Below are 27260 nucleotides of genomic sequence, written 5' to 3'. Positions count from 1 at the left end.
GAGTTGAGAGCCTCAGCTAGTTATTAAAATGGCATCAGCATTGTGCAGAATGGCTCAGATAGGATAAAGATACTGTGTTTGGAGCTATTATCTGTCTCTGCATTCAGAGAGAGCAAGTGAAAAAACACCATCAAAGATGTACATGAAGGTCAGGATCTCTTTTTGCACAGAAGCCTAAGGGTTCCTACGACAGTTTTTTGTCCCTAATAAGAAAAAAGCGTACATTTTATAAGAGCTCTGGAGCAAGTTTCAAGGCTTACAGCATATTTGGAGGAGAATCTATCTTTTAAAGAGAGAGTATGGACTTTTTATCCCTTAAAGAGAAAGTATGGACTTTTTATCCCTGATGATTTCAAATTATTTTGACAACCGATGTCTTCAGAATTACCAAAAGAGACGGAGATCCACTTCAGAGGAATTCCACCAAACCGCTCCTCTCAAATGCACTCAACAACCAAAAATTCAGGAAATGCATTGTCTTAAGAAGAACATCACTCAGACATTGCCAGTGGGTGCAAAAGGGAAGAGGTTTAGCTCCAGTTACTTTCAGATGACCCAGAAAACAGTTAGAGCCCAATTCTGTACTTCTGATTGGCTTACATCTTTACTGGATTACAGAAAAATTCACAGTGAAGTGTTTGGAAACAATCATGGTAGTTTGAAGAAGGCTACTTATTATGTATACTGAACTATGAAGATGCTTAAATTCACATCTGGTGGTGATATATCTATATGTATCTCAGATTTCCAGTAAGGGAGCAGATTAGTTTATTCTCAGGAGCTAGTCTAAGATTGCAGAACCAGCTCCTTAAGAGTTAAGAACAGCCACAGTCCTCACCACTTTCCAGTCCAAGTTCAAGGCAAGCTTCTTTGACCTTGCCTTCACTAATAAAAATATATAGCACAATATGTATAACAATATATTGTATACTATAATGTATTTTTTTGTTAGTCCACAAGCAACTTTTCCATTAGGAAAAGGAAGGGAAAAAGAAGGAAAAACCGGTATATGACTGCCACTTGTCATACTGCTTAATGCAGTCTTGGAAAGCACCTAGGCACCATGCTGATGGGCATGGTACAGGAACCTGAATAGAAAAAAAGATTGCCTTTTGGCCTGGTCTTGGTGCCATGGTTGTTCACACAATGCTTGGGAGTACTGAGCGGCTAACTACGTAGGAGTATGGTGTTAGTGTACCTGGACAATTGGCTCATTAAGGACAATATTTTGTAAAAGATCCAAAGATTAGTCATGCAGGTTCTGGGTTCATTAGGGTTCTCAAGAAAAAAATACCCAGAATACCAGCCTCTCTACAGCTAGAGAACATCAATAAAATGTTAACAAATTCCTATGCAAGTTATTAGCCTTACCATTGTATTTCCTGCCCTGAACATAGGGAACATCGCAAATAACCTTAGTTGCAAAAACAACAACATTCAGATTTTAATAGTAACTATGTTAGGAGATCTGTTAGATATCTTGACTCAGACAGGATCCAGGACATGTTGAGTTTAGCCAAAATAATTTGCCAGAGCTAGAAGCTTTTGTCAGAAGCCAAGTTATCAGCATAGGTAGTGATGACCACATCTGTATTCTTAGTACCTATGGCCTGGTGCCGCCTGAGCAACCTCTGTGGTCACGTGGCATCCAAAGACTTGCTTATTGCATCTGGCTGAGGGAGAACATCCCAACCACCACTGTTCGATGGAAGTCCAGTGATAACCTGCAATTATAAATAGTCCTCCAAACTTCCTTTACAATGAAAAAGTAACCATATAAGCAATCCCACTCCCCTGGGATGAGGAGCTCACAAGAAGAGGCTGATATACACAGGCCTCTTGGTAGGGAGCCCAAAGGAGTGGTTCTTGGATCAGGGAGTATCAGAGTGTATCAAATATCCTTTTAGGCCATGTATATGAACTATACATGAACTATAGCAGCATAGCTATGGTGCTATAGCTATGTCAGCATAACCTCGTAATGTAGATGCAGATGTCAGAGATGGAGAGGTTTTTCCGTCATTGTAGGAACTCCACCTCCCTTAGCAGTGGTAACTAGATTGATGGAAGCATTGTTCTGTCGACCGAACTGCAACTACAATGGGTGTTAGGTAGACCTAGCTACAGCACTCAGGATTATGCCTTTTTCACCCCCTGAGAGACGTAGTTATGTTGACCTAAATTTTAAGTGTCGACAAGGCTGTTAAAAGGTGCAGGGTGCTAGGCATTCAGGAGTTGTCACTATTATATATTTTGGTGAAATCATATTCCTGCTCTGCAAATAATTGAGAAAATAAATGTGGTTTTGGCAGATTAATAATTCCTCATTGCAGTGTTTGATCCATGTTTTATAAAAGTTTGCATGTGATTCTTGGAACTGAGACTGGGTTTTAAAAATTTAATATTTAAGTTGAGTGGGTTGAATATTGGTTTTGAGGAGATTACAAACATCAAAACAGACACTAGAGAATTCATCAGGGGCACAATGAGTGGGAAGAAAGTACAAGTACACATGATGTCACTGTGATCTAGTGGATTAAGCATTCCACAAGGAGTCAGGAGACCTGGGTTCTGTTTCCGACTCTGCCTCTGGTTTGCTGGGTGACCTTAGGCAAGTCACTGCACCTCTTTGTAGCCCATCTGTAAAATCGGGATAATGATACTGACCTCTTTGTAAAGTGCGTTGAGATCTACTAATGGAAGAATTATTACATCTTCCCGAAGTGAGCAGTGAACTACAGAATAACTGCTGGTGATATTTTTTGTGTCTGGCATAGTAAAACCAAAACACCTTATCCTTTAGTGCTGCTTACATATAGGTGGTGTCCAAGTGCTGCCTTTTCTATTTGAAACTTATAGGTCCAGAGAAAGTTCCTTCTTTGTAGGATTCACTTCTACATAGAATAGACAAGACCCTTTGTCCCCTGCATGCCTCAAAACCATGGGTTTTCCAGTTTCTCTTAAATGACTGGAGGCAGGTGGAACCTTTTGTCCTGTCTGGGGCATAGGTCTATCCTCTCTGCTTTTCCCAGATTTATATTACATGTAAGACTTATTTTTTATGGGATTTATTAATTTCATTTTGTCGGTTTATTTTTAGCAATTTTTGAGTTTTTTGCAGATTCATGGATTCATAGATTCTAGGACTGGAAGGGACCTCGAGAGGTCATCGAGTCCAGTCCCCTGCCCGCATGGCAGGACCAAATACTGTCTATGACAAGATGACAAGAAAATCAGAGGTTTGGGGGGCTTTTGTAAATGGCTTTTATATATACTGTAATTAATAATATATATTGTATGCATTACTCATTGCAGTAGTATTTATTCTGATTAATCTCTTTTGTAATGTTTCAAACAGCACTAGGTTAAAGTGCAATAGGGAACCTTTCGTACACATGGGCAGGATCTGCACAAACCAGATATGTTCAACACTTTACTGCCCCAATAATTGGCCGTGGGGCAGGGGCACAGAACATGCCCCTCCAAAAGCAATGAAGTTTAAATTCCTGTGCATGCCCCTGAAGCCCTTAGGTACAAGTAACCATTTCTGGGGTATTTTCTGATGTTTTATTGGTTAAACATTGATTTCTTTTTGTATTGGTGTGTTTTATCGATGTTTATCGAATAACACCTAAGATCAGAAGCCCTAATTATATGCTTCCAAAAAAGTGCAAATGGCAGGCTGCAGACCTTCATTGGTGACATTTTTTGGACATCTTGACTCTTCCTTTTTTCCCGCTCAGCCAGTTTAATTTGAAATGTAAATGCCCTGAAAGGGAACCAGCAAATTTGGTTTTGGAGTGTTGAACTCAAGGTTTTCCTCAGGCACTCTCCTGTCCCCAGTCTCCTGCCTGGCAGGGAAGGAGAAGTGGAAGGCCAAGGTCAGGAAATGTGCTGTGGACTTAGAGGCAGAGAGGGTTTGGCTTGTCCTGCCTGGAGACTCCCACAGTTTGTCAGATGAAGTTCGTTCATAACAATATTTATTGCTCATTCTCCCATTGCCCTCTAGGATCTCTGTGATTCTTCTTCTCTTCTGATAGGAAAGCACTGTCCAGGAAAGTTCTGTCTTTTATTTGAAAATCAGTACTACATTGGGGCTAATACAAAGCCTGTTGACTTCAGTGGACTTTGGATCACAACCACAATTTCTCTGCAGTCTTTTGATATCTCATCAGTTGGCAAACAGCTTTCAGAAATAATTGTTAGTGAAACAGTTAGCTAATTTTCTTAATTTTTTAGAATATGTATCATCTGGACCAGCTGCTTTGCTTGTTCTTTATCAATACTTAATTGTACAGGTTTTCCTTTAAAATAACACAATGCTATGTTGCTTTTTTATTTAAAGTTGAAAAGTTGATTAATAATTGAGATTTTTGTTGTGTGCAGCTTACAAGTAAATTTGATGCTCTAGTTTCAGGAAACAATGTATTTTACAATATTCATAGAATCATAGAATATCAGGGTTGGGAGGGACCTCTGGAGATCATCTAGTCCAACCCCCTGCTCAAAGCAGGACCAGTCCCCAACTAAATCATCCCAGCCAGGGACCTTAAAAACCTCTAAGGAAGGAGATTCCACCACCTCCTGAGGTAACCCATTCCAGTGCTTCACCACCGTTCTAGTGAAAAAGTTTTTCCTAATATCCAACCTAAACCTCTCCCGCTGCAACTTGAGACCATTATTCTTCTGCTTGGTTTTCTTTAATGCTTATAACTTTATACTACTGCCTTGAGTTTACAACCAACAGATTTAGTTGTTGTAAATCAGCGCAGAAAATGTTTCAGCAGTTTGTTTTGGGGTCTGATACTGCAGTGTTTCACCTTTTTTGCTTAATGTATAAATGCTTTGCCTGGAAGTTAAGGTAAATCGGGATTGCAGTTTAACTACACATTATCTTTTCCTGGATTGCACTCATTAATGTTTAATTTAACATATATAGAATGCTTCAAGCTAGAGTCTAAAAATATGGTTACATGGTAAATATTTCACTTGCTAACTGTTAAGGACAGATGGGTCAGTAATCAAACCTTTATTTCCCCTCTCCCCCCTCCCTCCTGTATTTCAGTTCTGTTACAATTGGCTAGTGATGCTTTACCAAATGATATGACCTTATCCCTTGCCTACCTACTTGCATTACCACAGGTAAGTTTACCTTTGTGTGTGTGTGTGTGTGTGTGTGTGTGTGCGCACATGTTAGCCTCTTATATATTTGCTTGCTTATAATTTTGGAAACCTGTTTCTTTGGGTTTAAAATTCATATCCTTGATCTCCACAAAATCCAGCTTTGGGCGGATAACGTTGAAGAAAATCTGAACAGATGTTACTGAACTGTTGTGTCATGAGTGGTGGTGGGAGCCATACATCCTGATATTAAAATTAACTTGTCGAGTCTTTTTGCACAATAACTCAAATGCGGCTGACAAATTTGGAAGGTAGCATTTTAATAAAGAGGGATAAGAATTGTATTTAATGTAGCTGAGTGATATTTTGTGGTAGCCTCAAGACAGGAGCTAGTGTAATACAGGTGGTCTTTTGTTATGTATTTTGATACAGTTATGTCCATTTTTGCTCTGTATTCAATCCCCTTTCGGGGGGGGAACGCATGTAGCCAGTTCTACTTCTAAACCATGGTTCAAGACTAGCTTCTAGAAAGCTTGTGCACTTACAATTATAAACTTGTTAATTCTTTCATCTAAGTTAATGTCCTTTTTCTCCTAGGTGGTAGATGCCAACAAGTGCTTTGAAAAGCAATCACATTCTGCTTTATCTCTCCAGCTGGCAAGTTATTACTATAGCCTGCAGATCTATGCTCATTTGGCACCATGTTTCAAGGACAAATGCCATCCCCTCTACAGGGTTAGTTCTCTTTTTTTCCCCATATTCATTAATATTCAATATAAAATCTATTCTAAAAAGCCTGCATTAAGGTTAAGGAGCAGCTCTGACTTGCACTTTGGACAGTCAGCCAGGTTGTATATAATTATTTCTTCTTCTGTTCTGTAATCAGAGAAGTACTTAACATGTGTTTCAAAAAAGTATAGTACATGGTTTTTGATATTTTAAGCTATTTAGGATTTGTATACAGTAGCACTGTCCATTTCCAAAGCACTTTACAAACATTCATCATATACTGAATAGGTCATCTGCCAGCATGTATATTACACTTCTGCGGAAGACTAAACTGTCTAAACAAGAACTGTGTTGTTCCAAAAGGTTTCTTTTGCGTGTTTTGAGACAGTGTATTGTTGCACTGTACCTTAGGTCAAAAATACTGCATTGCAAATTGATTACCAAATGATAATTATTCACTGATTTGATTTGACCAATTTTTTTCTGTTGTACAGATTCTCTCCTTATTCATCACTAATAGTTAATGTCCCCACCTATGGAATTTTGGAGGTGGTCCAGTGTTGTTTCTTGGAGGCTTAGGGACTAAACCTAACCCTTCATCTTGGGCCACTAGATGTTCTGTCTCCAGCAGCTGAACAAGTAGATGGTTCAGTTTCTCCTGACCATTTTCTCTTATCATTTTTAATTTGTATTTGTTTTATTGGAATAGAGACTTACAATATTTCTTACTTCTCTTCCCCAAGATCAGGTATCTGGCAGAGTGGTGGGTTCAATCACCTGGTCGATGAACAAAAATGCAGCATATACTGCTCCAGATGAGCCCTAGTACACCATTCTCAGTGCAATGCTCTACTTCCGTGGTCAGACTGTCTAAACTATATCTTGTCTCCATTAGCACTCCTATGAGTCTTTCAGAACAGGGCGTAAGTCATCCTTGTTGCCCCAAACTGGCCCAGACAATTTTGGTTCACAAGACTCCTATGCATGTCCTCTTGATCAACATTCAGTCCTTTTCCGATCTCCTGACTCAAGGGAAAGGTAAAATCAAGCCCCAAACTCCAAGCACACCATCTCAAGGCATGGTTTTTGGATGGGTGTCAACTTCTGAAGCTGTACTAAGCAGCCTTATCAATAATAGAAAGGATTCCATTAGAAGATGTTATTTAGCCAAGTGGAAGCATTTCTGTATCTGGGCATGGCAAAGTTGTACATCCCCAAAAGCTGTGGCTATTTCATTTATTTTGGACCATCTTCTTTCCCTAAAAATAGCATGTCTTTCAAACAGTTTTTTACGGTTCCAGTTGGCAGCAGTGAGTATGTATCAGCCACCTTCACAGGTTTATTTGATCTTCACTCACCCATGGACTAACAAATTCTGGAAAAGCCTCCAGAAACTTTCTGCCAGTAAAAAAAACTACTTCTCAATGGGACCTGAACCTTGTTCTCCTGATGCTCACTAGCTACATGATCCATCTCTCTCTCCTATCCATGAAGGTTTCATTCCTGGTAGCCATCGCCTCAGCCGGGAGAGTGGGTGAACCTGGAGTGCTGATGGTGAATCCTCCTTACACCACAACCATGGCCTTTTGCACTAAATGTGATAATTGCTATGGAGTTTTCCCTTTCCATGGAGGATTTTGCCTATCTCCAAGACCATATAGACAAAGTACTGTCAGCCTTCTCTAGTGGTCTTATGAATTTCCCTACACTCCATTGGTCTTTATCTACTTTTGAGTGCTTTTAGAACTGTTTTCTCCATCCAGCAAATCTCAACTGAAAGAATTCCAAGGATTTTTCCAATTTGCTTAAAAGTTTCAGAATTTACACTTGCAACAGCTTCATCTCTGAGAACTTCATGTGGTTCTTTGATTGTGCTGATAGCTCTGAGCAAGTCCAGTTTAAATTTCACAGTAGAAGTGAACCGTGGCTCTCCACTGTTCTGGCAGGAAAATCTTTGGAGATCCCTCACCCAGTACTTTAAGAACATAGCTGAGAACAAAATTTCTAAGCTTTTCACTCTGCTACCTACGTAAGCCTTCTGCCACTCTTGTATGTCTTTGTCCTTTTAATTTTAGTACCTAGGAAGAATAAATTTATTCCTAAGTAGTACATCAGCCAAAGGTAGGGGAAGTGGCATTCACATCTCTCTCATACAGAAAACCTTTCAGAATATATCCTTTTTCTTCTCCCATCCCTTTATTATCATCTTCTGCTTTTCTGGTAATTATGTAGATTGTAAGCTCCTCTGGGCAGGGAATCCATCAATGTGTATTCTGTGAAGTGAAATGCACATACAGCTCGTCAAAAGTGGTCTATAATTTTCAGTGGAAGAGAGCAGGTTTTTTTTCCCTGAATGAACTTTTTAATACAAAATTTTTAATTTCAGTTAAAAAGAGAAAAAGTATTTTTATTGTTGTGCTCTTCCCCTTTTTTCAGTGTCAAAACCTGAAAACTTTTCAAGTTTCACGCTTTCATTTAAATGGGAATTTTTAAAAGTTTTTTTATTTTAAATTTCTTGCATAAAACAACCATGTAAAATCAGATCTATGTACACATCTGTGGAGCTATGATGTAATGATAATACAGCCATGCCCTTAGGACTCTCCTGATAAGTTCCTGAGATAATGTCTGGAAAGCTTCCACCTTCGGCATTGTGCTCTAGAGGGTCTCTGAGACAATAACCCAAATTAACCAAGCTCTTCCACTTCTGTTTGCTCTTAAGAGTAGGGGACCATGTTTTATGTCTGATTTCCTCCTTGAGTTTTTCTAATGGGGAAATCACCTCACAAAACAGGACTTTTTAAAACCAGCTTAACTTTCCTCTTTGCTGTTCTTTTGGAAATGTTTTCTGAAATTGATTCAGGTTAGATTTCTGTTACCAGAATTATTTAGGAGGTTTAGAAGTATGAGAAATTGGAAGTATGTATCAGAAATGTTAATACTGGGAAAACTTAATGCCCTCTGGATGACTTGTACATTTCAGTTTACTGTGGTGGTATGGTTATGTATGACGATAGGTCTTGGAAGGCAAAATACTTAATTTTATTTACTTAAAATGAATGAGAAATATAATAGTCTATAGTAATTTTGCAACACAGAAATAGACTGTAGAATGAATGCATCAGTGATGTTCCTTTTATTATAGAATTCAATTCTACTGTCATTTGCTACTCTGAACAAACACTATACTGCTTTCTTGTCTATATCTTAATTTAGAGCTGTGAGCTGTATTGATCTTACGGACAACATGATTTAGGCTGAGTATCTACAACGCAGATCAGCTCAGGCAAGATAATGTTTTAGCAGAAGGTTATCCATCTGAGTTGCAGATACACATATCTCCTCATGAAGTCTCTATTAAAGTGGATTTACGCATTGAATAAGATTGTTTGCCCTTTTCTTCTTTTTTTTTTTTCCTGTCTCAGAGTTGGGATAGATGAGTTTTCCCATACTGCTTCAGACATGTTTCACTTAAGTGTTGCAGGAAGTTCTGTTGGTCATTCAGAAGGTCGCACTCCTCTCTCTAAGTCAGTATGACAGCAATGCCCCTGGCTGGGATCAGAGGACAAAGTAATATTGGAGACTCTTTATTTTAGAAGAACAATTTTCATATAGGCGAAAAAGACCACTCTTTCCTCTCCTATATCCGATTGGAATTCTGGGTTTTCAGGCTTTGAAATGGTACATTATAAAGCATTTGCATTTAGCTAGTCAGGTATGACATTGCACTTTACAACACCACCATGCTGCACAGAAAAAAACCCTATTTAATAACCTTTAAAATTATTTAATATTTTCTTTTCTGTCTAGGTACGCCAAGGCCTATATGTGGAGTACAGCTAGGGCAGTGTGAGTTATTCAAAGGCCTTTGCATACCTGTACAACTAAGGCAATGTGAGTTCAGGGGTGGAGATTATTTTATACAGATATAGTACTAATAAAATATTTTATCGTCTTAATTGTTTAAAATAACTTTTCTCCAGAGGTGGAATAAGTAAAACAGAGTGGTTCCATAGTTACATTTTAAATTGACATGACTTTGACATGAACTGCCTGAATTGTAGCTTTGTCTCTTGTGAATAATGTAGTCGTATTTATGTGTAAGGTTTTTATACTACTGCACACAACATCTTATTATAATCTTCAAAGTTTTAAAAAATGTATCAGATCCGTTAGCACGAAAATTGATGCTATTAAAACCTCAACATTTCCTGCTCCACAGCGAAAGTGATGCTGGGATGTTGAATGACCTTCAATGCTGAGTGAAAGTGTGCAATTATTATTATAGATTTTCTGGCCTTGCTTCCCAGTTTACCATTTTTTTTAAAGTAGCAGCTTCAGTCAAAATTTTTGTATATTGTTACCTACTGGTTCTTTCAATGCCATTTTTGATGGCTGTATGCAAGGTCCGCTTTGCATCTGATTCTTTATGCTTTCATGTATCTTGTGTTAATTCCACTGAAATACCTTTCAGTTTCAGTAGAAACAAAGTGATGAGATTGTTTCCTGCCTGAAGGTGATTCTTTAATATCTGACCTCAGGGGGAACCAAATGGAAAAGAAATACATTAAATAAAAATAAAACCTTTGCATGGGGAGTAAATTATTCCCCCATTTTTGCTTGAAGGACTGGTTTCAAACAAAGAAACAAGCAAAAAGCTTTTAAAATCCAGCACTTGGACAAGTCATTCAACTCTACAGGCACAAATCATTTAATGTAACAGTGGTAGCAACTGTTTTTTTGGTTTTTTGGCCAGCAGCAATATCTTAAATACTGTTTTCAGCCACACTGGCCTCCATGTTGGAAGCTGTGTTGATTTAAACTTCAACACCTGGGGTTTTCTGCTGGCACTGATAGCCCGTCTGATATTAAATTTAACTTCTTATACTGGCTCCTAAAAGGAGTACACCTTCCTTTGCTAGCTAGATTTAATCTTTTAACTCCACTGGGAGCTTAACAGTGTAAAGTATTTTCAGTCACAAATACAGGACACATTATTAGAATGGTGTATAGAGACCAGTGATGGGCATCCTCGAAATACTTTGGATAGTTTTACTGTCAGTTTCTCTGTCCAGTACTTAGATTTCATTCTGTGATAGCTGCTCAGACTTGAAAGCAGAATATGGTCTTTACGTTTTATTAAATGCATTCCCCTTCCCACCCTCTGCCCCGGGTATTGCAATAGGCCCAGTATCTGAGGTTGCTACTTTTGAAAGATTTAAATTAGTTTGTAAATTCTTTATGACCTGGACCATGTTTTTCTATATTGTGTTTGTACAGTGCCTAGCACAATCTTGATCGATCCCTTTGGGCTCTAACACAATACAAATAGCAGCTAATAGCTTTCTCTGTAACTCTGTGTTTTAACTTTCAAAGATTTGTTCTCACGTCAAAAGTAAACAGCCTAACTCTCTGGCATCAACACCTGGGGCAGCATTTTTGGTTCATTTAATGGAAAAGAGGCTCTTAGGATCCTATTTATTTTATCCTTTCTTTACTTGCACAAAATCCTCCAGACATCACATCATAGCACTGCTCTCTCTCAGTCTATTTCAGTCCGTGATGATCCAGTTAATTGCCCACACTGAGATCTCTATGTGTTTGTGCAGTGTGCAGTCTCTGGACTGTCAGCCTGGTCCATTCTTAGAGAATTTGAATAAGAATTTCGTATTAGGAATACACAACATTTCTTCATTCCTAAAAGATGAAATCAACTCTTTTTAGACTTAAGAGTTTTGAAATGATTATATAATCTCTCAACCATTCTAGGGTTCATCACACAGTTCATTTCCTCTGGTGAGAATGTGAGTGTTTGGTCGTTTTATGAGTAAGGTATCATCTTGAAGTGAGATAAATTCAAACTGGAAATAAGGTGTAAATTTTTGACAGTGAGGATAAACCACCTTTGGAACAAATTACCAAAGATCATCTTGGATCCCCCACCACTGACAATTTTTTAAAACAAGATTGGATGTTTTTCTAACGTTTATGCTCTGGAGATTATTTTGAGGAAGTTCTATGCCTTTTGTACACAAGAGGTCAGATGAAATGATCACAGTGGTCCTTTCTGGCCTTGGAATCTATGAATCTATCCAGTCATTTTGATATGATTCATTGAAAAACTATTGTTGGGGGTCACCCATTCTGACTTGGAAGGGAGCAGGTCTTCTGAGCTAAAATGTACTTGTTTTCATGTGAATGAAGTTATATACAGTGTACACTTTGCATCAGATGGCATACGTTTTGGGTCCTGGCTTTTGGATTTTAGCTAGAGATGTGTCATATTGCTAATATTGGAAAGCTAATGGACAAATTTGAGTTCTGAACTTTTATATAAGGTTTCCACTGAGCACCTGAGTAGTTATTTAGGTTCATGGTGTTGGTTTTGGTCTCTAAAAGAATGGGTTAGATCTGTGCTACAGTCACAGTCAACCTAATGCCTTATGACCTACCACAACTACTGCAATCTGAAAGAAAATAAGAATGGGCATACTGGGTCAGACCAATGGTTCATCTAGTTCAGTATCCTGTCTCTGACAGTGACCAGTAACAAACGCTTCTGAGGGAATGAACAGGCAGAGTTGTTTCGAGTGATCTAGCCCCTTATGTCCAATCCCAGCTTCTGGCTGTTGGAAGTTTAGGGACATACGGAGTATGGAGCTGCTTACCTGACCATCTTGGCTAAAACCATTAATGGACCTGTCCTCCGTGAACTTATCTACTTCCTTTTTGAACCAGTTATACTTTTGGCTTTCCCAACATCCCCTAACATGTTCCACAGGTTGACTTTGTTATGTTCCTTTTGTTTTAAACCTGCTGCCTATTAATTTCTTTGGGTGACTCCTAGTTGTCTAATGTGAAAGGGTAAATAACACCTCCCTATCCATTTTCTCCATACTATTCCTGACTTTTAAGATCTCTATTATGTCCCCCTTAGTCATCACTTTTCTAAGCTGAACAGTCCCAGTCTTTTTAATGTCTCATATGGAAATTGTTGAATTATTTTTGTTGCCCTTCTCTGAATCTTTACCAATTCTAATATATCTTTTTTTTTGAGATGGGGCAACCAGAACTACTCATAGTAGTCAAGGTGTGGGCATACCATGGATTGATATAGTGGCATTATATTTTCTGTCTTATTATTTATCCCTTTCTTAATGGTTCCTAACATTCTGTTAGCTTTTTTTGGCTGCCGCTGCACATTGAACAGATGTTTCCAGAGAACTATCTACAATGACTCCAAGATCTTTCTTGAGTGATAAGAGCTAATTTAGACCACATCATTTTGTATGTATAGTTATGATTATATTTTCCAATATGCATTACTTTGCATTTATCAACACTGAATTTCATCTTCCATTTTGTTGCCCCATCCCCCAGTTTAGTGAGATCCCTTTGTAACTCTTCATGGTCAGCTTTGGGCTTAACTATCTTGAGTTATTTTGTATAGTCTGCAGATTTGGCCACTTCACTATTCCCCACCTCCTCTTCCAGGTCATTTATGAATATGTTGAACGGCATAGGTCCTAGCACAGATCCTTGTGGGGACTCGACCTATTACCTCTCTCCATTGTGAAAACTAACCATTTATTCCTATCTTTTAACCAGTTACTGATCCATGAGAGGACTTTCCTTCTTATCCAATGACTGCTTACTTTGCTTAAGGGCCTTTAGTGAGTGACCTTGTCACAGGCTTTCTGAAAGTACAGCTATATCAACTGGACCCTTTTCCACATGTTTGTATATACCCTCAAAGAATTCTAATCGCTCAGTGAGGCATGATTACCCTTTACAAACACTGTGCTGACTCTTCCCAAATATATTGCGTTTATCTGTGTGTCTGATAATTCTGTTCTTTACTATAGTTTCAGCTAATTTGCAGGGTACAGGTGTTAGGCATGCTCGCCTGAAATTTCCTGGATTGTCTCTAGAGCCTTTTTAAAATATTGGTGTTACATTAGCTATCCTCGAGGCATCTGGTACAGAGGCTGATTTAAGTGATAGGTTACATACCACAGTTAATATTTCTAAAATTTCATATATGAATTCCTTCAGAACTCTTGGGTGATACCATCTGGTCCTGGTGACTTATTTCTGTTCAGTTTATTACAAAACCTCCTCTATTGACCCTGCACCTTGAACATTTCCTCAGATTTGTCCTCTAAAAATAATGGCTTGGGTGTGGGGATCTCCCCCACATCCTCTTCAGTGAAGACCAATGCAAAGACTTCATTTAGCTTCTCTGCAACAGCCTTGATACTTTCTAGGGCAGGACTCAGGTTACTGGTAGGTCATTCCTGATGTGGTCACTGAACTGCACAATCACCTGCTCATCTGAAGATTAGGATGAGTTAATCTTGTTAGTTTTAAATCACAGCACAAGACCCTTCTCTTTGCACAGGACTTCCCCTAGTAATGGGATTAGAGAAGGGCCAGTTAATTTATCATAAAGCAAGATTGGTTGAAATCAAGTTGGTGGTGAGCGTGTAACGGTTGGGAGGGGAGTATGTAGAAGTGGAGAGTCTAGGTGTCACGTTAGGGTAGAATATGCAATGATTTGTTCATGGAATCTTTGTACAGCACCTGGTGATGGGCCTGTTAGGGATTATAGATTTAGAGATCATTATAGTTTCTAAAATTGTACTTCAGAAGTTGGAATTAAATATGACAAAAGTTCAGAATGGACTATCTGAAGGTAGAAAATTGAAATAGAAAATAGCTTCAACTGTTTGAATGCATCACTGTACTTAAAGGTTTGGATTTGACTTGACTATCAATTGTTCACCTCGTTTCTAATCTACAATCTTTGTGCATTCCTCAGTACCTCAGTCTGCAGTTATGAGAAACAGGAAAAAAATAATTCAGGCAGATTGCTGTGTTTTTATAGACTGTACAACTGCCATATCTTGAACCTTCCTTTAGGTTCTGCAAAAACTTTGTCTGATGTTTTGCCACAAAATAAAGAACTTTTGAAAAGTTAGTGATGAATGGAAATTCAGGTGGTTATAACAAAATGCACAATGTGGTATGATGGAGCTATCTGCAGTTGGATAAACATTTTAAAAAAAATACAGGGACTTCATTTAATGTAAAGAGTATATTTTTTAAGAGTTAAAAGGGGTTTTGATATTTTTTTTAAAGATGGGGGTGATATATAAAGATAATTTCCTTTTTGTGATTACAAAGATCAAATGCAGCATGTAAAGTAACAAAATTCTGGTAAAATCACCCATTGACGAATCGTGTTTACCTTGAAAAATTAACCCTGCCACACGCCCATTATTGGTCAGATGCCTCCGAATCTCTTAAAAAAAAAATTAGAAGCCTCTGCACCTTCACTTTTTTTCAACTCCCTCTCTTTGCCATCCTTCTGGTACTCTCTTCCCCCATTTTTCCCTATTGCTCTTCCAGTCCTCTGATATACCTCCTTCTTCGAGTACTGTTCTCCATCTTGATATGGAGCAACCATAGGCACACACATCTCAAAGAATTCCATTTACAAGGTAAGTAACCTCTCCATCTTTTTCTCTCTGCATTAGCTCTCCCCTTCATGTTTCTGTTCCTCTGACCTCAGTCTCCATAATACTTCCTCCCATTTACTCCACTTTTGTCAGGCTTGGAACAACTCCCTTTTAACTGAGGACAGATATGTGCTGATTGCTGTGGAGCCAGTAAGAGTTATTCCTGCATCAATAAGTGGGATTCTTGTAAAGCAGAATGTGGTGCTTATTCTTGTATGATGGATGAGCATGTGTCCTTGAGAACATGCCCCACCTGTGTCTGACCAATCAAAGCTGAATCTTACATTGTCTTCCCAAGTATTGCATTTCTCCTTTCCGACCAGCATCATTTGCCTGGGTTCATTATGGGCCAGCAGCTTTTCGTCAAAGGGTTTGCAGGATTCTGACATTTTTGTAACGGCAGTGGGTTCATCAGTTGAAAATGAATAAGGCTAAGATTTTGTCCCAGATATTTTTCGTAAAAGTCACCGACAGGTCACGGGCAATAAAGAAAAATTCACAGAAGCCCCATTACCTGTCCATGACTTTAACTAAAAATATCCATGATAAAACAGGGAGCTCAGCTGTGGGGTCCCCACAACCCCCCATGGTTAGGCAGCTGCGGGAGCCTGCTTGGAGCTGCCTGTGGTGGCTCGGTGCTCTGGGGTCCTCCCGCTGCCGCGGTGGCCTGGTAGCTCCTGGGGACCCCCACTGCTCCCGGCCACCATGGGCTGAAGTCACGTAGGTCACTGGTAGTCATGGATTCCATGACTTTTGTGACCTCCAAGAAAAAATCGTAACCTTAAAAATGTGACACATAGGTGCCTCCTTGTGTACCATCTTTATCAAGAGTGACTGCAAACATTGCTTTTGAGCAATTTATATGTTACTGGTATTAGATATAAATATTCTGATATGTCAGAGAAAACAGAAGCATCCACAGTAATGTATGGGCAAGATAACTCAGTGTATACTTGCACCTGGATAACTCAGTCATTGTAGTTTTTAATCTTGAAATTTGCTGTTAACTTAATCTTCAGTGAGAGCAAGTGTTATTGACATAGTTAATGAAAATTTGTGCCAAAGGTTTGAGCCTCAGTTCTGGAAAGCATTTAATTTTAAATCCATTCCTCTTCAGGACAGCACTTAAGTACATGCTTAAAGACAAACATTCATATTGAGAATGACTAAACTGTTTCTTTCCTGAATTGGGACCTGAGGAAAAGCTATAAATGGTTCTTTCTCTTTAATACTTTTATTTTTATCTTTGTCATATTATTGGCTGCCCATCACCTTAGAAATTAAGAAACATTTTCAAAAATTAAAATACATATTATCATTTGTAAAATGGTAGTGAATGGATACTGTCCAAAGCTGGGATCTTCATAATCCTCTTTAGTCTTGATTTAGCTGAATAAGTTTGACATCCACAAATTTTGTATCCTCACTATTCACACCATTATCTTGATCACTAATCTGCTGACCCTCCAATCCAGGCTGCAAATCTCTCCAGGCCAGGCAAACTGACCAACATTTTCATCTTATGTTAGTTATATATAAGGCTATGTTTTAGTCACGGGTATTTTTAGTAAAAGTCATGGACAGATCACGGGCAGTAAACAAAAATTCATTGTACTTGTACTGTATACCCCTAACTAAAACTTGGGCTCGGGGGCGGGGGTGCTTGGAGGGGGGCAGTCTGGGGGCGCCGCAAGTGCTGATGGGTAGCCCGGGACCCTTGATGGTGTTGGGGGAGGGTGAGGGTGGGTGGTGGTGGGCAGCTCGGGACTCCGCTGGCACTGGTGGGAGGGGCGGGCGAGAAGCGGCATGCGGAACAGGACCCGTGTTGGTGATGGGGAAAGGGTTGAAGGGGCTGGCAGGCTCCTTAGCCGGCTCTCCCTGGAAGTGGCTGGCATGTCAGTGCAGCCCCTAGGGGGAGGGAAGGCCAGGGGGGCTCCACATGCTGCCCCCACCACGAGCTCCAGCTCTGCAGCTCCCATTGGCCAGGAAACGCAGCCAATGGGAGCTGCGGGGACATTGTTTGCAAGCAGGGGCAGCGCACAGAGCCCCCTGGCCCCTCCACCTAAGAGCTGTAGGGACATGCCGGCCACTTCCGAGGAGCCCCCTCCAGGTAAGCGCCACTCCATACCCCAACCTCCTCACCCAGCCCTAAGCCCCCTCCCACACCTAAACTACCGCTACTGTTGCTGGCCCAGGGGCTGCCGGAGTGTTCACGCAGCCCCTGAGCCAGCCACACTGGCCGCTGCAAAAGTCAGGAAGGTCACGGAAAATCACAAAATCCGTTACTTCCGTGACCTCCGTGACAGACACGCAGTCTTAGTTATGTAGCACTGTGTGAACAATACTTTGCAGGTAGTTAAAATCATTGGATGTCACTGACTGCCAGAATTTAGCAAAATTCAAAGAGGAATTGGTTACCAAGAATAACCAGTTATAATAATTAATGCTAACAAATTTGGAGAGATGTGAAACATCTCTGGGTTTTAAACTAATCTCTAACTGTTAGGGATTAGGATGAGAGAGTTAGATTATTCCATATCTGTCTGTCTGTGGGGTTTCTTGCACTTTCCTGTGATTCATCTGATGCTGGCTATTGTCAGAGATAATTTAGCTAAATGTTATAATTAGATTCCCTGTCCCGGGAAACTACCCCCTCCTCCTCACCCCATTATCCAGTTAGAGGTATTAGACTATGTCCGGAACTTCAGGCTCCGGTATCTGTGCTTCTTGCCCCCTCTACTTCTTGGTCAGCAGTGATCATCAGTGTTGCCTGTACTGCCTCAGGAAAGGTCATGTCACTGCAAGTTGCTGTGTCTGCTGCTCTTTCCCTAATCAGACTCAGGAACATTAGCCTGACTCAGCAAGGAGTGCGCTTTCTGACATGAGGTTCAATTTATGAGCAAGGGAATCTACTCCCATAGATTTCCCCCATTGAGGTCTTGTCAGGAAGGTAGGGAACATTCTCATAAACACAAGAGCGAATCCTCTTCTAAGTTCACTTCAAAGAAATTGGATACAACCCTGCCTAAGGCAAGCAAGTATTCCTGTTCAGCCCTTTCGGATTTAGAACTCCTAAGTCTCAGAGTCATGACAAAAAAGCCAACAAGTCCAGGACTCTGTCAGTACCAGACTGCACTTTTGGTAGCAACAGTACCTCTGGTACCATCTAAGCCTAAACACTGGGAACTGATGGCACCAACAAAAGGCACAACCACTGGGAGCCTCAACCACAAACTGTAAGTGCTCACTTTCTATCAATGTAGATGGACAGGACCCATGCACTTCAGGGAGAGCAGAGACTTGTGTTACACCTGATGACATTTTTGCTCTCCCTTACCACAATCGCTGTTGCTATCAGGTCTTTCCCTCATGAGAGAAATCCTGACTCCACCAGAAGATACAAATTATTGGAGGAGTCTGTCCCCCGTTCCATCATCCAACCATGGTTTCCCTCCAGCAGAACCGTTGGTGCCACCGTTAAACCCAGAATAAGCCTTTTCTTTCTTGGGAGGCTCTGAATCACCTGAGGAACTGATGTATCCTGAGAAATATCTTCTTAGACAAGGGACTCGGACTTGTCTAGAACTGACCTCCCATCTCAGCATCTGTATGGTACCCCATGGTTCCAGTGGAGCTCCACAACCACCCTTTGACCCATCTTACTTACCATATTGGGGACTGTGGTACCCATACCTCCACCCTTCAGCGTCAACGTGATCCACTAGGAAGTCAGTCCACCGCTCTTTGCAAGAGGACAATCAGAGTTTCCTTCTGCTACCGTAGAAGAGGAAGATTATGAACTGGATCTGGCAGTTCTGCTGGTACCAATGAGACAGCCTTCATCTTCAGATGAAGCAGACACTTCAATATTTTCCCCTGTGTGCTGAAGTGGTCACCTTATAGAATTTGTTCATCAGCAATCGAACCACCTTGTCACAAGTTTACCTTCTAGGGAATCAAAATGTGGTGTTGGGCACCTTCAGCAGGTACTTTGGTATTGACCACAAGTGAGTGTTACATGATAAGTGGTGAACAGTATTTTTGTTCTATGGGAACCCCCACAAGGGATCTGTTCGCCTCTCAAACAAACCTATACTGTTCCAGGGGGGAGCCCGAAGACATCACTTTCAAGGTGACGCTCTCTTTCTTTCTTGGTCTTCCTATCAGAACTATGCCTTCCCTCCCTTGCCACTCCTATCTTGGATCTTATGGAAGATTCATCAGGACAGGGCTTGAGTCATACTCCTCAACCCAGTTGGCCCAGACAGTTTTGGTCCCCAAGTTTCCTGCACACATCATCCCAGTTGCTGATTAACATGTAATCCTTTTCCTTGACCAAGAGGAAGGGCAGAATCAAGCATCACAAACCCCAAGCACTCCATCTCAGGGCGTGATTTTTGGATGAGGTGGCAGCTCTAGAATATTCACGCTCTGAAGCCGCACAAAGTGTCCTTACTTAAAAAAAAAAAAAAAATTCCTCTAGGAAATTTACTTAGCCAAGTGGAAGAGTTTCTCTATCTGTACACCACAAAAACTTGTGTCCCTGGAAGCAACTGATATTCCCTTTATTCTGGACTATCTTTCCCTCAAATCAGCTGGTATTTCCATCAGCTATATGTGGGTCTACGTGGTAGCAAGCAGTGCATATCACATGGTTCACATTCACATGGTTACTCATTTTCATTCATCCACTGATTACCAGATTCTGGAAAGGTCTAATCAGAACTTTTTCGCCAGTAAGGAATTCACTCCTCAGTGGGACTTAAAGCTTGTGCTTTCGGTGCTTACTAAGCCTGCCTTCAAACCACTAGCTACATGTTCCATGTCTCTCTTCTTTATGAAGGTTGCATTCTTTGTGGCTGTCAACTCAGTCAGGAGGGCAAATGAGCTTTGAACACTGATGGCGGATCCACCTTACACCATATTCCATAAAGACAGTTTCATTGTGTTCACATCCTAAGTTCACCTGAACCAGTCAATCAATCCACCTATCTGTGTTTTTTCCCAAAACCACACTCCTCTGAAGAGAAGAGACTATATTCCCTCAACATGCAATGAGCCTTAACCTTTTACCAACGAAGGAGAAAGCCTTCTATTCAGAAATCTCCCCATAACCTAAACCGTGCTTCATCTATATAGCTGTTGGTTTCTAAAGTAAATATAACCTTCCTTTCAAAATGACATAGGAGCTACTAATCTTTGTTCACTTGTATGGCAGAGTAAGGGCTACCCAAACCACAACCCCAATGCTTGAGAGTTCAAAGTGCACATACAGTTTTTGTTTCCTCCACTTTCCTTTCTTGGAACATCTGGATAGGTGGTGGACAGAGCTATAGCTTGCCCTACATGCCTGCCTCACTCATCCATTCTCCAGTCAGCGGAAGTATTTTGCACTTCATAAAGGTGTGTGAGAAATGCAACTGGGAGCCATTTACTATGGGCTGCATGCAAATAGCCCATAGCACTCCTATGAAATGTTACAAGTCTAACAGCAAACTATGTCACATAGTACTTTTCCATCAGTCAATTAAATAGAAACAAACACAAAATTGCACAGACTTTTCCAAAATCAAATCCAAATTTATATTAAAAATAAATATATATTTCATTTTTTTATTATTTTTATCTGAAAGCAATTTGGTGTATATTCTTTCCACTATTGGAAAAAAGTTTATTCACAATATGAACTTCACTTTGTGTCAAAGTAAATCATTCAGTTGTCATATCTTTTCTTTTAGCGATATTGTAGAAATTTTTTTTGTTCTCCTTTCCCCAACTTACAACTATTAGAGTTGGTAATTACAGGGGTTGGCATCTACAGTTTCCATCTGCATTTCCAGGAGCTCTATGCTATTAAGGCACAAAGAAAACTGTGGTAGAGCTGTCAGTTGAAAGTACAGAAATTAAGTCAAACATACCAGTTGACTGTGTAAACCATGATTTGATGCATATCTAAGTTTCACAAATCGTGAGAATTGCAAGCTCTTTGTTCAGGCTTGTATATGCAGAGATGTATTTCTTTATGATATGCTCATCCTAATATCATAGAATAACCTTCCACCCTTTTGTGCTGTGAATATGTACTGCTTGAATAAACACCAAAGTGAGAATGATGCAGAAACAGAAAAGCTTTCCATTTATTTTAAGTTCTTTAAAATGAGGAGCTAATGAAATATTATACAACATTCCATTATCTTGATGTCCTGCTAATAGAGCTCTGGGAAATACGACTGAAAATGTCTGCCTGCTGAGCACCATGCACTGTCATTGTGTCTTTAAAACATGTCTTACTTAAAATACTTTCGTGAAGGCCAAATATTATACCTGTGTCAATTACTTCTAAGGGTGTATATGTACAAATATATGCACATAACTTACCTCCTTTTCTCTTTGACACATTTAATTTCAGCTAAGCTCATAATTTTTATGTTCATGTATTTTGTTTTCGATTTATTTTTTGAATTTATAAAATGTTTGCAAATTGTTTGAGAGATTTATTTTAAAAGATATAATTAACAATTAAGGAAACAAATATAAGTGAGATTTGAGGATAATATAAATTGCTAAAACAAGTTAGGAGAAACATGGTATTAAGGCCAGCATGTCTCAACAGAAGTAGAAAGAGGCCAAATGACTTTCTCATGATCTAATATTGTCAATGACTTATTTCGTACTGGGACACAGGATTCTAACAGTTAATAGTTCTGTTGTTTTTGTATTGAATTGTATGTTGCATAACTGGATAATTGTGATCCAAAAGTCCCATATAAAACAAAAAACCACTGTTGAATACTCAAGCCCACCTGCTCTAGTGGGCATTTCCTGCCATCAAATAACATTAAGATCCTATGAGTGAAAAATGCACTCCCTGTCTAAAGGACTCATTGGACTTCAAGGTCCTATGACTGCACGGGGTAAGTGACTTACTATTTTTACAACCTAGATTGACTGCACTGAATTGAATAAATTCAGCATATTTATAAAAAAAAATTCTTAAACATAATTGCTCACTTAAAAAGATATTAGCATAAAGTAGCAATGTTTCATAATTTTAAATAAAAAAAATCAAAGTCACATTGGGATTTGTGACAGGTGGAAAAAGTCAGCTAACAAGGAAATGCAAGATTAGTTTCAGTAACTTACTATAATTATCTTAATAGCCATTGTTTTCAAGCCCTGTGACATTAGTGAGAACTAATTTGTCCAGGTGGGAGCTATTCCAGTATCTGAGGAGTCAAGAATTGTATGTGTAAATGAGAAGAAACACCTTTTAATACACAGGTTTGTCTGAAGTTGAACTATTCTGGTGAAGAAAGAATACAGTATTGTCATTCAAATATTAGAGAGAGAATGTTAAGGAGGTCTTGTGCTTCTGTATAGTAAAATATTCATGCCAAAAAAGAAGAAACATCACAGATTACTAAAACTCAATCTGCAGTTCATAACTCAGTCACCTAATACTGACTCAAGTTTGGATATTTAAATATAGGAAAACGTGACTTTCCCTGCTCCTTGTATTTAGAGTACAATGTATTTTATTGTAATTAAGGACCATCAGTGGGCTGAGTGATTTGGGGGAAAGGGCAGGAAAACAATAGAGAGAGTTGGATTTCAAAAACCAATGGGGGATGAAAATAAGGACATGTAGTTATTCGTTTTTGGTATATGCAAATCTTGACAGTTCCATTAACTGAATTATATGTATAGGTTAACTGTTGGTTGTGCTGCTAAGATGATTGTTTAGGAGGGATTTGAATGAGAAGAGGGTGATTACTTAGTAAACAAAATTTTGGAGATTACCTTATGGATAAGGGGTGGACAAACCTAGTAGCCCCGAAATCAATTTTTTTCTCTTTAGTCTCAAACCGTAATCCATCTTAGCACAAGGGCTTTGCAAGCACATAAGAATGGCCATACTGGGTCAGAGCAAAGGTCCATCCAGCCCAGTATCCTGTCTGCCGACAGTGACCAATGCCAGGTGTCCCAGAGGAGTGAACCTAACAGGTAATGATCAAGTGATCTCTCTCCTGCCATCCATTTCCACCCTCTGACAACCAGAGGCTAGGGACAACATTCCTTACCCATCCTGGCTAATAGCCATTAATGGACTTAACCTCCATGAATTTATCTAGTTCTCTTTTAAACCCTGTTATAGTCCTAGCCTTCACAACCTCCTCAGGTAAGGAGTTACACAGGTTGACTCTGCGCTGTGTGAATAAGAACTTCCTTTTATTTGTTTTAAACCTTCTGCCCATTAATTTCATTTGGTGGCCCATAGTTCTTATATTATGGGAACAAGTAAATAACTTTTCCTTATTTACTTTCTCCACGCCACTCATGATTTTATATACCTCTATCATATCCCCCCTTAGTCTCCTCTTTTCCAAGTTGAAAAAGTCCTATTTTCTTTAATCTCTCCTCATATGGGACCCGTTCCAAACCCCTAATCATTTTAGTTGCCCTTCTCTGAACCTTTTCTAATGCCGGTTGTCAGTGTTCCTTCCCCACTCTAAAGTCTAGGGTACAGATGTGGGGACCTGCATGAAAGACCCCCTAAGCTTATTTTTACCAACTTAGGTTAAAAATTTTCCCAAGGCACAAATTTCACCTTGTCCTTGAACGGTATGCTGCCGCCACCAAGTGAGTTAGACAAAGATTCAGGAAAAGGACCACTTGGAGTTCCTGTTTCCCCAAAATATCCCCCCAGGCCCTTCACCCCCTTTCCTCGGGAGGCTTGAGAATACTCTACCAACCAGATAGGTAACCAGGTGAGCACAGACTAGACCCTTGGGTTTTAGGACACTAAAACCCAATCAGATTCTTAAAAAAACCCACCAGACTTTATTATAAAGAAAGAAAAAGTAAAAGAATCACCTCTGTAAAATCAGGATGGTAAGTACTTTACAGAATAACAAAAGATTAAAAAACACAGAGGATTTCCCCGCTAGGCAAAACTTTAAAGTTACAAAAGCAGGGATAAACCTCCCTCTTAGCACAGGGAAAATTCACAAGCTAAAACAAAAGATAATCTAATGCATTTCTTTGCTATTACTTACTATTTCTGCAATGCTAGATGCTTAGTCCAGATATGCTTAAAGAGATGTATTTTTCCTGCCCTGGTTCTTTGCTGCCTCAAAGAGAACAAAACAAAGACACAAACAAAAACCTTCCCCCACAGATTTGAAAGTATCTTCTCACCTTATTGGTCCTTTTAGTCAGGTGCCAACCAGGTTATCTGAGCTTCTTAACCCTTTACAGGTAAAAGAGGAATTAACCCTTTACAAAGTAAAGAGGATGGTTATGCTACCCTTAGCTGTATGTGATCTTTTTGAAGTTCTTCTGTCTGCTTTGGTCATAACTATCTTTAGCAGTTTAGTATCATCTGCAAACTTTGCCACCTCACTTTTTACCCCTTTCTCCAGAGCATTTATGAATAAGTTGAATAGGATTGGTCCTAGGACTGATCCTTAGGGAACACCACTAGTTACCCCTCTCCATTCTGAAAATTTACCATTTATTCGTACCCTTTGTTCCCTGTCTTTTAACCAGTTCTCAATCCATGAAAGGATCTTCCCTCTTATCCCGTGACAACTTAATTTATGTAAGAGCCTTAGGTGAGGGACCTTGTCAAAGGCTTTCTGGAAATCTAAGTACACTATGTCCACTGGATCCCGCTTGTTCACATGTTTGTTTACCCCTTCAAAGAACTCTAATAGATTAGTAATGTCGGAGAATAACAGAGTTCTCACTTTTTGTTTGGGTACAGCAAGTCAGATACTTTATTTTCTCTAACAATTGCTTAGAGGGAGAGAGCTAAACAGGTCTCTCAACAGGTAAACAATTACAGCAAGCATTTATACCTGTTGTTACAGACAATAATGAACAACAGCTGCATTTTGTTTATACGTAGGTCATTCTGATATCTTGTTTTGTTCACTAATGTAGACTCTTAGTCTACATTCCATATTATCTACACATTATCTATACAAGATCACAACAACTTCTCACACAGTTCTTTCCCACTCACCTCACACATTCCTCGCTTCTACAAATCTCGCGTTATTAGGGTTACAGTTAGCCTGACTCTTGCTAACGAACTGTCATGCATTGCATCCCCTTCCTGTCAGTTCTTTCTCTGCTTCCACAGTAAGACATGATTTCCCTTTACAGAAACCATGTTGACTTTTGCCCAACAATTTATCTTTTTCTATGTGTCTGACAATTTTATTCTTTACTATTGTTTCAACTAATTTGCCCGGTACTGACGTTAGACTTATCGGTCTGTAATTGCCGGGATCACCTCTAGAGCCCTTTTTAAATATTGGCGTTACATTAGCTATTTTCCAGTCATTGGGTACAGAAGCTGATTTAAAGGACAGGTTACAAACCAGAGTTAATAGTTCTGCAATGTCACATTTGAGTTCTTTCAGAACTCTTGGGTGAATGCCATCTGCTCGCAGTGACTTGTTACTGTTAAATTTATCAATTAATTCCAAAACCTCCTCTAGTGACACTTCAATCTGTGACAATTCCTCAGATTTGTCACCTACAAAGGATGGCTCAGGTTTGGGAATCTCCCTAACATCCTCAGCCTTGAAGACTAAAGCAAAGAATTCATTTAGTTTCTCCGCAATGACTTTATGTTCTTTAAGTACTCCTTTTGTATCTTGATTGTCCAGGGGCCCCACTGGTTGTTTAGCAGGTTTCCTGCTTCTGATGTGCTTAAAAAACATTTTATTACCTTTTGAGTTTTTGGCTAGCTGTTCTTCAAACTCCTTTTTGGCCTTTCTTGTTACATTTTTACACTTAAGTTGGCATTGTTTATGCTCCTTTCTATTTACCTCACTAGGATTTGACTTCCACTTTTTAAAAGATGCCTTTTTATCGGTCACTGCTTCTTTTACATGATTGTTAAGCCATGGTGGCTCTTTTTTAGTTCTTTTACTGTGTTTTTTAATTTGGGGTATACATTTAAGTTTGGCCTCTATTATAGTGTCTTTGAAAAGTGTCCATTCAGCTTGCAGGGATTTCACTCTAGTCACTGTACCTTTTAATTTCTGTTTAACTAACCCCCTCATTTTTTTCATAGTTCCCCTTTCTGAAATTAAATGCCACAGTGTTGGGCTGTTGAGGTGTTCTTCCCACCACAGGAATGTTAAATGTTACTATATTATGGTCACTATTTCCAAGCGATCCCGTTATAGTTACCTCTTGGACCAGATCCAGCGCTCCACTCAGGACTAAATCGAGAATTGTCTCTCCCCTTGTGAGTTCCTGTACCAGCTGCTCCAAGAAGCAGTCATTTATAGTATCAAGAAATTTTGTCTCTATATTTTGTCCTGAGGGGACATGTACCCAGTCAATATGGGGATAATTGAAATCCCCCACTATTAGTGAGTTCTTTATTTTGATAGCCTCTCTAATCTCCCTTAGCATTTCATCATCACTATCACTGTCCTGGTCAGGTGGTCGATAATAGATCCCTACTGTTATATTCTTATTAGAGCATGCAATTACTATCCATAGAGATTCTATGGAATGTGTGGATTCATTTAAGATTTTTACTTCATTTGATTCTACATTTTCTTTCACATATAGTGCCACTCCCCTCCCCCTCGCACGATCTGTTCCGTCCTTCCGATATAATGTGTCCCATTGATTGTCACCACTCCACCAGGTTTCTGTGATGCCTACTATATCAATATCCTCCTTTAATATGAGGCACTCTAGTTCACCCATCTTATTATTTAGACTTCTAGCATTTGTGTACAAGCACTTTAAAAACTTGTCACTGTTTATTTGTCTGCCTTTTTCTGATGTGTCAGATTCTTTATGTGAATGTTTCTCATCTGATCTGGCCCATACTTTATCCTCTTCCATCCTCTCCTC

The 27260-nt window shown here is 39.5% G+C and overlaps 1 protein-coding gene across 2 annotated transcripts in view; it reads left to right on the top strand.

The window, feature by feature from the left end:
* NBAS (NBAS subunit of NRZ tethering complex) overlaps positions 1-27260 on the top strand; it is a 356127-nt gene that overhangs the window by 182042 nt on the left and 146825 nt on the right. For both annotated transcript variants that reach the window (XM_054023471.1, XM_054023470.1), the window contains 2 exons: positions 5066-5142; positions 5719-5856. In XM_054023471.1, the coding sequence (XP_053879446.1) occupies positions 5066-5142; positions 5719-5856 (215 nt within the window). The remainder of the gene's footprint in view (positions 1-5065; positions 5143-5718; positions 5857-27260) is intronic.

Source organism: Malaclemys terrapin, chromosome 3 (genome assembly GCF_027887155.1).
Source record: "Malaclemys terrapin pileata isolate rMalTer1 chromosome 3, rMalTer1.hap1, whole genome shotgun sequence".
In the NCBI taxonomy this organism is placed as follows: Eukaryota; Metazoa; Chordata; order Testudines; family Emydidae; genus Malaclemys; species Malaclemys terrapin.
Note: the sequence above shows the minus strand (reverse complement) of the source record. Positions and strands in the feature narration are given on the sequence as shown.